The sequence below is a fragment of the Micropterus salmoides genome, unplaced genomic scaffold (assembly GCF_014851395.1).
Source record: "Micropterus salmoides isolate LMB-PRFRI ecotype aquatic unplaced genomic scaffold, ASM1485139v1 Ms_hic_scaffold_16, whole genome shotgun sequence".
In the NCBI taxonomy this organism is placed as follows: Eukaryota; Metazoa; Chordata; class Actinopteri; order Centrarchiformes; family Centrarchidae; genus Micropterus; species Micropterus salmoides.
In genome coordinates, this window is record NW_024040707.1 from 7,123,920 (window position 1) to 7,138,147 (window position 14,228).

Genomic DNA, 14,228 nt, shown 5'->3' on the forward strand with positions numbered 1-14,228 from the left:
AATAACTAAATAACTAAAAATATAAAAATAAAAACTGCCCTTTCCAGGAATTCTATTGATGTAACATGTATCCCAGCAAATATTTAAAATCCAAAAAGTAGTAGCGGACGATATGGGTAAAATCCTCTATCACTGTACATGCAATTCTATATCATGATATAGATACCATAATTAGAGCTGAAACAATCAGTCAATGGTCGATTAGCTGATGGACAGAAAATGCAGTTGTATGAATATTAGCTGTTTTTAAGTCTTTTCTTAGCCTGTTGATTGCACAAAACAAGCAATTTGCTTATCTTAGACTTTAGGAAATAGCAATGATCCTTTTAACTGTTCTCTGATATGTTATAGACCAAACAATTAATTGTTTTATAGGGAAAATAATTAGCAGATGCAAAATAATCTTTAGCTACTTCTGGATGAAATCCAGTGAATAAAAACATCCTCAAACAAAAATCATAATTAAATCCAGTATTGTCCACAATGACTAGTAACATCTTCCACATTGGCCTTATACACCCAGACATTTTAGAAGGGATAACTATGTATGGCATAATCTCTGACAACAGATCAATACAATTTCATTTCAATTCCACCCCTCCAAAAGAGTAAAACATTTTCAACTAGGCCTATATAGCCTAGTTTTAACCTGGGAATCTTTTCACCAACCTAAGAGATATGGAACAATACGCAAACACATGTAGGAGCTTTTCCTCCACTAGTGTCATCCTTAAAATTAACACTCAAGCAACAACTTTCATTTCCACCAGTGTGCAAGATTACTACCAAGGGAAAATTTGTGTCTTCACATTGCTACTGTGTGTAATTTCCAAAACTGTTGCCTAGCGGAGAGTAGAGCACATGAAAACATGCACAGAAACATCAAGACCACAACAAGTTCTAGTGAGAAGAACGTCTTGACATGACCACAGTAAATAAAAAGCATCACAATTTGCAATGCAAAAAGGCATTGCTCTTGTCTTCTGCTTTCCAAACAAATTTGAGCTACTTTCAATGTCTGACTATACATATATAGAAAAAGTCATAAGATCTTAAGACAACTGTATGCCTGGAAAACAAATACATATGTAAATCAGGCCGGCCAAATGCGATGGTCAAAAACACACTGCTTAGTAACTGATGTTAATGTAGTAAATCTCCAACTGATGTCAAATCGGGCACTACAATATTCTTCTATAGGAACAAGACCGTGATAATAAAGATCTGGTGCAGTTTTAACATGAAATATTCCATTATTATGAATGACTAATTATCTTATTATGCTTCTGACAAGTGAACTGAAGAAAGTAATCAATATATCATTTCCAAACCAAGGCTCGGCAGCATATCAGGCCGGTCCATGACTATGACAGTGCAAACTGTTCATCTGTCAGCAAATGCCCTCTGGCATAAGTCATGATAGTGAAAATGTAACCAGCGTCTATGTGTCTGAACATCCACAGGCATGCTAATATGTAGTCTTTTGGGTTTGACCTGACCATAAATAAAAAGGTATTCTTAAAATAAAATTAAGAAATGTAAGATGAGCCGACAGCGAGCTAATAAATGACTAATTGTTGAATAAATTACATTTGCTGATACCAGCCCCTCAAATGTGAGTATTTTCTGCTTTTCTCTGTTTTGTATTATTGTAAACTGCATTGCTTTGGTTTTGAACGGTAGGTCAGACAAAACGTGTGATTTATAGACACTAACCTTGGCTCAATTAAGGTCCAATGGACATTATTATTTTCTCATCATTTAAAGACTGAAATAGTAATCGATTATCGAAAATAACGGTCAGATTCATCAATAATAAAAAATAGCTGCAGTCATAATGTGCTTCTCGAATCCACAATGTCCACCCACATAACTAGCAACCAACAGTGAGGAGTGGGGGGGTGACCTTTGACTGACACTAACCGCTGGCAGGAAGGTGAAGAAGTTGTACTTCTGGTTGTTAATGACATTCCTGGGGTACCTCTGCTCCCTCTTTTCTGGGTGGCCGAGCCACACAGTGCGGGGACGGAAGTCACCCATGCCACAGCATCTCGACCACGGGCAGCATCTGAGAGGAAGAGGTGGAGAAGGTAAACGGAATTTCACATTAAATGTCACCATTTGGTTTAAGAGCAGATGTACATGTTACATTCAAAAATTTAAGAAAATATTTAGGAATTACTTATTAATTTAGGCTGTTTCACTTTAATATTAAGGTTCTGTAGATTGACTCTTAAACCTGTGTTACATTTGTGGCGCTTTCTAGATAACGGCTCCATTTTTAATGAATTTCTTGTCACATCACTTAGTTAATATATTGCCTAATGCAGCTACAAACCTACAGACAAGATGAGGCTGAGCTGAAGGTCGATGACAATGGAGTCTGGAGAGATTATGCCTTACAAAACAAATATTAACTTTATTCTTTAAAAGGGTGGCCACTCCCTTTGTCCTAACTGAAAATATTCCATATCAATCAACTAAAAGCACAGTGACCTTGTGATTAATAATTGAACAACTTCTTAAATTATAAAGCATTGACTATAAACTAAATATAGGCACAACAAATAATACAGTTTAGCTGTAGAAAAAATATGGTTCCATTCATAGAAAGGGCATTACAGAAACAATACTTTCATGACAGATGACACTATTTACTGTTCAAAAGCTGCGTGCCAGGCCTGACAACTTTTCTAATGCAATTAATTTTTACAGTATACTGTGTGATAACCGTGCAGCGGACGGGACACCAAAGACAAGGTTCCTCTTCCTCTTTATATGCTACAGCTGGGGTTCCTGTCGGTCATATGCAGAGGGAACCAAACATATGGTTTTATCAGGCCCACAGACAGATAATAACAAAAACAAGTCATTTTAAAGCTAACCTACAGTGCATCCTACAGAAGATAAGGGCTGCAACTAACAATAGGCCTTTTTCACAGAAGACATCTTGACATTTTACAGAAGGAAAAGCACAGGTGTGAATATTAATATTAATGCGGGCTGAATTCTATTTAGCTGCTTTTTGATTTCAGAGCCCTGGTATTGTGCATGCTGACTCACTGTCACACTTACCGGGACAGTTGAATAGAATGAAGCCATCATTAAATTAATGTGATCAGTAAAACCTGTGTTTCTACTACTATGACAAGGCAAATTGTCTGCTTTGAAAAATGGCCTTCATTATTATAGTTTAGAGCATCAAACACCCGCCAAACATAGTGAGGGATCACCCGGCTAACAACTGTTTTGTTTATGTAAAATATTTTTTAATAGTGGAAAATACTTATTAAAATTTCCCAGAAGCCAAGTTTGCACATTGTAAATGTCTTGTTTTGTCCAACCAACAGTTAAAGGCTGCAAAAATATTCAATTTTGAAGAAGTCAATTGATAAATCAACTTTACTGCAGATGTCTTGCTTTACAGCAAAAATAGACCAAAGTATGTTTACATAGTGATATATGGGGTACTTCAATCTTTCGTTGGTTTTGTAGTACACTCTTTCTTAACTCATTTGGCAAACGCTGCGGAACAACCTTACAGCATGTATTAAGTAAGAGATCTACAAGTTCCAACAGATACTAGTAAGAACATCAGTTTAACGAACCAGTGCAATCAATGCACGAGATTTGTAAGGCGAAGAGCACAGGTAGTGCAGGTTGGAGGTTACAGGTTAGAGATGTTAGTGTTCTAGGAAGAGATGAGTTTTGATGAGCTTGAAGTTAGAGAGGGACACCCCTGCCCATTGAATACAACCCTCCTACAATAAATTTTGAAGGTTATAATGTTCACTTTTTGTTGAAACTGCTTAAGCGAGGTATGGATTTTGGAATAGGTACTTTGTGGTGGCGTTTAACTGTATTGCATTATAGAGAAGTATTTAGTAAATGACACTGCAAACTGCAGAATATACTGTACACTGAGTCATTGAGCAGCTAGATACAATAATCCTACAGTCTTATGAGTATGACAGATCATTTTCAGTCTTTGTTCAATGTGTTTTTTACAGGAGACATCACCATGATAGCCTGATCAGATCTGATTAGCACCGTGTCTTCCCTTTAACTTTACGTGTGTCTTCATCACCAGTAAATGAGGCCTGCTCCTATTATGTACTGCTCAAAACGAAGCTACAAAGCATCATTTAGCCAGCATGTGAATTTAGGACACCTTGCTATTAAAGGCAGGGCCTGCATATCTGCTCTGAGACTGAGCTCCAGTCAACCGAGCAAATATTGACATGGGCGTCAAATGCACTTGCTCCAATTGCACCCCGGAACAAGGATATGTCCTGGAGCTCTAGCTAGCTTATTAAAAGCTACAATACATTTTCACGTAATTATTGTTACCGTGCATGTATCTGTTAGTCGTTGTTTTGTTCCCTAACTGCTATTTTCTCCCTAAACACCGCCACCGCTTAAGTTAGCTATTGAGACAATGTCGATGCGCTCCAATAAACAATACAACGGCTAACTGACAGCAGCACAAACTCACGAACGAAATACGTTTTTAAAAATGGCTTCATATTAATATTTATGTGCTATATAACGCCCTTACCCATTTCTGTGTTTACTGTCTTGTCTTTTCGGCCGTCTCACGGGCTGTAGGGGGATATTGTCGGTCATTCCTCCAGCTCCTGGTAGCGGGTAGAAGCTGTAGGCAGTCCGCCTGGTAGTAGCTATTCTGGGCGGAGGCTTCCCAGCTGTCACTCACACAGGACGGTTCAACAGTCAGCAGGTTAGCAGTGCTGGGACCATGGCTGGGACAGAAAGCCTGATGCAGCACTACGCCAAGCAGACCTATCTTAGTTTGAGCCACTGACCCATTTCATGTGATAATATTTTGATTTTGTTCACAATGTTTTTACAGGACTGAATAACTGAAAATTATAGTGCTTGGGAGGATAATCACAATCAGAATCGACTTTGGAATTTGACTGGTTTGAAGTTCTCCATGCACTCAATTTACAGGGAAATATAAATACAGCTAAAAACAGACGTGAGCATATATATATATATATATATGATATAAACATCATACCTGTCAACCTATCTCTATATAATAAAACTTCAGTACTACACTTAAGTGCAATTTTGAGGTACCTTTTATGCTACTTTATACAATATTTTCAATGAAATACATTTTAGAGGGAATGTGTTTATTGTACTCATGTCCTACATGTATTAACAGCTATAGCTAGTAGTCACTTTGATTTTACATCACAAAGACAAATGACAACATATAGAATATGATGCATTATTGTAGGTTAAATACCAGTGTTTCCAGCAATTGGGCTGACTAAGATTGAACCTGCAAAAATATGCTGGGATTTCAGGTCACCACCAAAATCCACATACTAATGAAAATTATATGTTTGCCACTTATCCCACAACAAAACTGGCAGATAAGTGAGAGATGATGTCAGCCAAGCTCAGTTTGTACATGCCCACACAATCCTGAGAAACATAAATATATAATCAGGCAAAATACATGGTGGACACTGGGTGTGTAGGGTATTTGAACTACTAACAGTTTATAAATTAGGTCATAATTGAATTCATTAAATTAAAATACATTTTGCTGGTAGTGATGTATATATGTACTCTTTTTTTCCCCCCAAATTGAGGCCCCTTACTTGTTGCACAGCATTTATACATAATGACATTTCTACTTTTACTTAAGTCAATGATTTCCACTACTGCTACTGTGTGACTAGAAATCAGAAATATTTACATTGCAATTCAATACAACTGTTGGGACTTGTGTTTGTAATTCTGAATGCTTTGTTTAGGGTGTTGTGTTGTCATAAATTGTAGATGTTGCCAAGATTTTTAGTTCTCTGGATGTTAGGTAAGATGCATATTAGAAACACCTTTCAATATATTGCAGTCTAATGGTCCAGGCAGTTTACAGGTGTTTGACTGCACCAGAAAGCAACATAGGTGCTGTATAATACTGCAGGCCCATGCAGTAGTTTTAATGGCCAGTAATGCAGAGTATTGTATCATGTCAATATTGTTAAGAAGGCCTCTATACGGTTGACCTAAAATACATCATGGACACATGATTGAAGAGCACCTTACAGTTGGATGGATGCAAATTATTTATCGTTGAGGATGCAAAATGGTAAGGATTAATGGCCACTGGTGGGTCATGAGAATAGAAAGTAATACTTCACTTCAGTCATCTGAAGGTGAATTGATGTAAATTAGGGATTTTATGTGCATTCAAACTTGCCTGTGCTGGCATAGAAAGTAACATCAAAGGCAGGGTACATTTCAGTCGCTAGAGCAACACTATCAAATAGTTTCCAAGCCTACTCTATGCAGTTGGACACCGTTTTTGTCGTAGGGTATGGGTTTAATTAAGTTTGGTCCCAAGGTCTAGTCTGTGGTGGAGTAATGACATCAGGGGACGAAAACCAATGTTGAAAAAGTCACCCTGATTTTATTTTTCAAAAATCAGAAAACATTTTAGGTGAAGAAAACATTTGAAAAACAAAAAAAAACACAAACATACATTTACATTGTAAACATGCCAAATTGGCTCAACATCACTTTAACTGTAGAGACAACGTGAAAGCAGTTTTGACATGGTTTGCTAAAGAAAGGCACAACTTGGCAAATGCATATCGATTAGGAATGTACAACAGGGGCCTACAAAGTACGCTGACCATTCTGAGTTGTGTAAAGTGTCCAGTGATACATTCATTACTGTTCAACTCAGCAGGTTGAGAATGAAAAATCTTATCGCATACTCAAGAATGTACCGGAAAATGTACAGAACATTGCATTGAGAGTAGGGGTTGTGGAGGAAAACTAAAATCTAAACGAGGTAGAATTTACCCCCTAAACTCAAGCATTTGATGAATTATAAATAAATAAATGATGCTACAAGTTGATACGGTAACCTAGAAAAACATCTGACAAATTACTCTTAATGGTTATTTCCAAACAAAATCTTACAGGAAGGAAAAGTTAACAAAATTGATGATTTGCCCTTTCTCTGTTCAGCCATTACAATAAAAGCAGTGAAATGTAAATAAAAAAAAAAAATGTAACTGTCACCTGAAATAAAGTGCAGGCATGAGAACTTTACGCACATAATAGCCTTCAGACCTCAGCCAACTCATTTTGACTCTGGAGATTTACAAGTGGATCATATGTGCATCTCTGTGTGTATGCGTGTGTGTATGCGTGTGGGGGGGGGGGGGGGGGGGGGGGGGGGGGGCTTATGTAAACTGATGAAAATATGAAATGTGTAATGCTACACGGTACAACACACAAATTTATCAGTCTAACAGAGCCTTCATGACAACCTTAAGGGTGCAGTGAAGGACGATAGCAACATGTACAATTCCGTTAGGCACTTGGCAAAATGTTTCAGTCCTCATCTACTGTATCTTAGCACCAAGGCAACAAAGATGATAGCCTATTTTATTATTTACATTATCCGTAACTGATGAATGAACTGCTGCACATTGACTTAATGGACACTAGAATAGTCTGTCAATTTGTCATCAAAAGCCTCTACAAAATGAGACATGCTAATGACATTTACCACTACAAAAATGTACAATGTCATAAAACCTATGGCACACAATAGGAGGGAAAGTAGTCATTATAGATACATATGTTTAACTACACCATTATTTCTGAACACTGAGACATGGTGTCCTTAAAAAAAGTCATGCCCTGAAACTTTACCTATTCAAGTCAAAATCCTTCAAAAGTATCAAGGAGACAGTCTGAATTAAAGCAGTTTCAAGTAAGTTATACATTCAAACTTCTGGATAGACAGCAAAAAAAACACAACAAAAAAAGAAGTCAGAAAAAAAAAAAAAAAAAATACCCGCATATATATTTATATAAAATAAAACTACAGTAGTTCAACTAAAAATAACACTTGAGAATCATTCAGATCAGGAGGGAAGAGAGCTGCAATGAAGTTATTAGAAAAATTTCAATCTTAGCAGAAATCTTTTCTGTTGATTGTACCTCATTCAAAAAGGAGACATTCAAAAACTGTGTTCAGGTGGTAAATTGACTAATTAACTGCAATTTTACCCTCCTCCATGAAATGTGGGAACTGCAATTTTGGTACACTGTCAGAGCTGTTCTTCTCAATTTCGGCCATGGAGGCAGGCAAGCCAGAGTGGGATCCATCCATCTTCACGAGGCCTCCAGTGGATCCAATCAGAGGCCCACCGGCTGGGCTCCCAGGGAGTGGGATGCCACCCCCTTGGATGACAGAAATTTCATTCGTCTTCATGGTCAGTCCACCACTGAAGGCAGCAGCATACTGGTTCCACAGAGATGTGTCAAAGTTAATTTGTGGAGCACCCATTTCTTTGGGGGCCTGTATCATTTCTGGCAACATCTTGGCCTCGGAGGTCATTGCCATCAGTGCCATGGGATTATCCAGAGACAGACGCTGGCCACGCCGTGACGAGTTGTTCCACATGTGAGTGCCGATATGCACCTAAAGACAAGACACAGTAAATAACAATCCCATCAAAATGCTTTACTACATTATTCTCAAGTACACACTTAAAAATGAACAGAAGATGGCCTATTCAGCACTTTGTCAGACAAGGATGACTTACCTTTAGATTTCCCTTGGTGGTGAAAGCCCTGCCACAGATATTGCAGGCAAAAGGCTTCTCCCCTGTGTGAGTGCGCTCATGGATCTGCAAGGCGCTGGCAGATGAGAAGTTCTTGCCACAGGTATTACACACGTGCTGTTTGGTTGATCGTCGCGGTGCAGTGGAGATGGAGGAGGGCATAGTAGTTCCCTGAGGCATATGGGAGCTGAACAAACCATGGGGGCCCAAAGGATTCTCTGGAGGAATCTTCATCTCCAGACTAGCTAGACTTGATGGTATCCTCATGAAAGCCATGTTACTATGAACTGTTGGAACAAGGTGGAAAATTAGATCCAAGCATCAACATAACCGCCTCTAAAATACTTTCCTCTAACCTAGAAAACTCACCATAGTCTCCATTTGTGAATGGGATGCTGGGTTCTTCTTTAATTGCTTTGGGGATGAAGCTGCTGGATGCTGTGAGGTCAAGGGCCCCACTTGACTCAGCGACACCTTGAGCACAGCCATCTGATTCCGGTTTTGACATGCTGCGAGCAAATAAATCAACTGCAGACTCAGGAGACTTGCAACTACTCATGTTGTTTAATGGGGAAGATGAATTAAATGACATGGCAGAGTCAGAAATGGCCGGACTACGGCCATTCTGATATTCCTGCTCTATAGGAGCTGATGGGGATTCTTTGGATGTTCCCTCACTTTCCGAAGCAGTGCTACTCTGTCGTTTCAGTGCAAGAGCAGAGGTGAGGTTCTTCAAAACATCCAGGCTGGAAAACACAGCAGGGGCAGCATGCTGCTGTGGTTGTTCTTCAGGTGCAGATGTGAGGGAATCTGAGGTGTCGTTTGGCTTGTGGGAGTTCAGCTCTGGCTCGCAGTCCTCCATGCTTGCTTCAAAACGACTGACATCCATAGGGGTTTCCTCCGGTAGAGATGGTGCCATTGCTTCTGCTGCATCAAACTGGTTTTCTGGCATCGGGGTGTTCGGGATCTGCCCACCCATGTGCATTCTAATGTGCTGCTGCAGAACTACAGCGTTCGTGAACTTCTTTTGGCAGATGGGACATGAGTGCTGCATTTTAAGGGGAGTATTGGCCCTGTGCACTCCGTAATGGGCCTTGAGATTACCCTTGGTGGAGAATGCGCGGCCACAGATTTTGCACTTGTAGGGCCTCTCGCCGGTGTGTGTACGGTAATGCATTTTGAGTGAGCTCTGGCAACTGAGCACCCTATGGCAGATTACACACTCGTTGGGGTCACTGGTTCTTTTTTCCAGGCCATCAACCATCTGCTGAAGTTTTGCGGTTCCAGAGTTTTGTTCACCTGGGAGGGCACTACCATTCATGGGAAGCAGTGCTCCAAGCAGTTCTTTAGCATCCCTCTGATTTGGATCCAGTCCTGGCTCATTGCCAAACACAGAGGAAACAGATGGGGAACAATCACTCTTTGATGGGGAAGGTCTTTGGGAAAATGGATCCCCTGCAAAGCTGTCAAATGTTTTCAATCCTGGTATGGATGACTGGTGGAACCCAGTAGCAGGATGGCCTAGCATAGGCTTAATTTCAGTCATATTTGACTCATCTATGGGCACAGACATGCCAAAGGGGATGCCACTGCTGGTGGGAATATTGTCAAGGTGCTCTGGCACAGGATGTGGGTTCATGCTGATGGTAGGATACTTTTCTTTATGCCTCTGGAAATGCACTTTGAGGTTTCCTTTGGTTGTGAAGCGGTTTCCACAAATGTTACACTTGAAAGGCCTCTCGCCAGTATGAGAACGCAAGTGAATCTGGAGAGCACTGTCATTACCAAAGGTCTTTCCACAGTACTTACACTTGTGCTTGTATAATGAGTCACTATTCTTTGATTCTGGTGTGATGTTCAGCATCTTTGTCTTCACTTTTTTGGAGGACTCAATCCCTGCTTGGATACCATTAAAGGTGCTAGAGAAACCCATGACACCTGGTGACTGTGGCAGTAGTGCTGGTAAATGGCTAGCCAAATCTGGAATGCCCTTTAAAATGTCTGTTTTAGAAGTAGTTGTACCCAGTCCTCCAGGTAGAGGGGTAGGGATGCTATTTGGAAGAGGTAGTTTACCTTGCTTCATTGTCTCCATGGAAAGACTCTGACTGCCAGTTCTTTTTCCTATCAGAGCTGCTGCAGCAGACAGCTGTTGAGAGAGATGTGCACCAAGGGCTTTCAGAGGGTCCATTACTGCCCCTACTGATGACTGGAGACCCTGTGGAGTCATCATAGCTACTTGGATTCTAATCTGTTCTGTGAGCTGGATTTGCTGTAGCTGCTGTTGCTGGAGGCACACTAACTGTTCCAAGATCATCTGGATGGTCTGCACAGCTTCCTGTGACGAGGTCAGAGATGTATTATTTGAAGAATGTTGGGAGACAGCCACTTTAGTGTCTGCAATGGTTTCAAGAGTGACATTTGAATCTTGCCGTTTGGATAAGGGATGGAAAGTCATTTCAGGGCTAGCAGCTGTGTCTGCCTGATCCTGTTGTCCTGAGTCCTCTGCATTCATGCTGGACTCTGTTCTTTCCAGGTGGTCTGTATTGACATTTGATAGGGAATGACTGCTGGACTGGCTATCATCATGGTCACTCATAAAGCCTTCAGGAGAGCCTTGTGAATATTCCTCAGGCACTGCATTGCCATCTGCATCTTTCATGATGACCACATGCTGACTTTTAGTGCAATTTTTCTCATGCTCACTAAATTCTGCTTCATGAAAGAATTCAGCACAGCACTTGTTGCAGACCTTGGTCTTGTCCATTCTGAACCTTTTCACTTCATTCCCAGTCTCCTCAGTTTGATCATCTCGAAGAATCCCTAAAACAAGAGGATATAGGATTTGATCTTCATCCAGCTTTGACAATAAAGTATATTAATGTACATTTTAAATCAAAATTAGTATGATATTAAATATAATTGTAAGTTTAGAAAACATTTTATTATCAATGTGTCAAGATAAGTCAAACTGTGGTGACAAAACAAGCCCTGCACAACAGCTTTAGGCTTTTAAGTTTGGGTCCACCCCCTGTGGGTCACCGCAATGGGCTGTTGAGGACTTTGTATATGGGTTATTGTCCCTAGGACCAGCAGAGGGCAACAATCTACCTTTGACATTAGCAGGAACAGTGTCCAAGAAGACAAAAAGCCACAGGCATTAAATTACTGTGCTTCTTGAAATAAGCCACCAAGCACTTGCTAAAAATCAGATCTGTTTCCAGTGCCACATGTGGGGCAAAACTTGTGACCAAGAGCAAATAGTTCCACAATCAGCAAAGGCTATATGCTTTTAAACTGTATGTCCCAGTGGGTATAAAACAGAGATCAAGACTAAGTTTACTGTGCAAAGATGGACTGAAAAATACATTATTAAACAAAGGATGACCTATTGTTGATGACATTCAAGTGTTTCCGTGAAAGCCTGATAATTGCTCTGAGTCCTGTGTGCATTTTAATTTGCCTGCTAACCAAGAGGCCATTTCACAACTGGGTGTATTGTTAAATGCTAATGCCTCAGAGAAAGGGGGTAGACCACCTGTTTGCATTTGCCCAAGGAAACTGTTGGACTTGTTAATTGCTCACCAGGAGGCACTGGAACAGTGGCACAAAAGTTGCAAACAGAATTACATTCTGTTCTATGGAGGAAACAGTAAGCGAGAGTCAGCCACCCACATCTGCGCACTATGGCGCTCTCATCTGAATACAATTAACTTCGATAGGAACACACACACGAGGTTTAATTGCGGAATATTTAACCATGCATTACCATTTCCTAATCTTCACGTCTATGCAAAATAAGGAGGCAACGCTCCAGTTTACCACTTGACGGCGCATGACCTGTATGCGATCACCTTTAGTGGAGTACATGACACGAGGTCAGACTAAACATTCAATTTATTGGCCTTGTATGGTAAGTTACACTAAATGGGTGCGCTTCACAACAACCATTTGAGATGAATACGACCAGAATGCACTGCGGCTTTTCAAACTCCGTGTTAACAAAAAGTTCCCTAATTATAAGGTAAGGTTCACGGCAGCGCAGGAGCTTGCATATGGCAACACCGAAACGCACCCCCACCCAGTCTCCGCAAAAATGCCACTGCTCCATCCCCCACCTCTCCACATATGTACGAAAGGAAACAGTCATGCATTAAACTGGGGGGATTTATTGCCTTTAGCTCAGCTTACTCCAGAGTCACATTTCATACAGTTTTGGGGCACCTTTGTTTAAAACCTCAATTTTGGCGCACACTTGCAAACAAATCTCACCAATACCACTTCATTATATTAAATACAGCAACATTTAAAGCAAAATATAAATTTGGATCATTACATTTACAAACAAAACAATGGCAACTGTAACCATCTAAATCCAGTTAAAGAGCTTTGAAAGTATATGCATTAATATTTGCTATAATTTAAAGTGATGTGTCATGAGTTAGTAATATCTAAATTATATTTTTAAAGATGCACATAAAAGACACAATGACCAGCCACTCGTTCCTTGCCACACAACTTCCAAAGCAAATCAACAATGAACAACCAACAGGTAGCAACACATGCTTCAAAGAATCCAAAAAAAGTTCTATGGGATTCGCCTTTCCCCAAGAATTAAATAGCCTACCCGAAAAACCTACAAGTAATTTATTTAAGATGAAAATTGTAACTTAGTTAATCATTCAAACCATAAACAAAGTTACAAAAATAAGGGGAAAAATTAGGTCAATCTTTCCTTTGACTGCGCTTGTGAGAAATGGGGGAAAAAAAACACAAACAAAAAAGTAAAAGCTTCCAGTGTTGCCTTTTTTAAAAAGGACCCTCGCTGAACACCTGTAACGTTATTGCGTTGAAAATAATTTCTGAATATGTCGCTTCCCGAGACTGTGGCTCACTTTTACTCTTGGTCAGTTCAAACGGACAGCAACAGGTCAAAGTGCGAGAGAAACAATGTAAAAATCAGCCCTCTAAACTTTGAGATAAAATGTAGATTGTTCGCAACATGGCATGGCGAGGCTACATGTTAAGTTTTTTGGTAACAAACTCTCTCACATCTCGCGTGTAAACTTACCATTTCCTAACGCACCAGGCTCGTCGGAGTTGATGTGCTGCGGTTTGGCTTGCTTGCGCCTCGACATGGTGCAACCATCAGGAGCTAGAGTTGCAAACAATATTCCTCTTCCTTCTTCAACAAATTCTTCTGCTTGGAAAATTAGCTCCTCAAGTAGAAACGCGCATGTCAACGTAATTATTATTATCAATAATGCATTGCGATTTATCACGGTCCTCTGACAGCTGATTGGCTCCAGTCCAAGGGCTCACACATTATTCAAATGTGCTCCCTATTGATGAGCGGAGCGGAGTGGCAGGAGGGGGCGGGAGGAGCCATGCTAGTGGATGGACTGCAGGATGGAGGCAGGGTTAATAACACCCAACTCATTGCTCTTTTCCTTGTTCATGAAAATATACATAGATTGTCCCCGACAGTCACAAGCGAGCAAAAGATCAGTCAAACAACATTGACTTGGTAGTCTGTATACAACCTGTGTCACTTTTAACTCAAAACACCGGGATATTACAATTTAGGATGCTTTGTGGTTTTTATTT

General features: G+C 40.2%; 2 protein-coding genes across 2 annotated transcripts in view; both read right to left on the minus strand.

Moving 5' to 3' along the window:
* LOC119905130 (probable phospholipid-transporting ATPase IIA) overlaps nt 1-4,626 on the minus strand; it is a 33,173-nt gene extending 28,547 nt beyond the window's left edge. The window contains exons 1-2 of the mRNA XM_038721867.1: nt 4,559-4,626; nt 1,924-2,068 (exon numbers count right to left, since the gene is read on the minus strand). Coding sequence (XP_038577795.1) covers nt 1,924-2,068; nt 4,559-4,626 — 213 coding nt within the window. The remainder of the gene's footprint in view (nt 1-1,923; nt 2,069-4,558) is intronic.
* A 2,598-nt stretch (nt 4,627-7,224) lies between these two features.
* Nucleotides 7,225-13,844, minus strand: sall4 (spalt-like transcription factor 4). Its single transcript, XM_038721866.1, has 4 exons — nt 13,693-13,844; nt 8,994-11,444; nt 8,607-8,911; nt 7,225-8,482 (listed from the first exon to the last, which is right to left on the minus strand). Exons 1-4 carry the CDS (start codon nt 13,757-13,759, stop codon nt 8,048-8,050), a joined length of 3,258 nt encoding a protein of 1,085 aa, XP_038577794.1. The 5' UTR covers nt 13,760-13,844; the 3' UTR covers nt 7,225-8,047.
* Between the last annotated feature and the right edge of the window lie 384 nt (nt 13,845-14,228).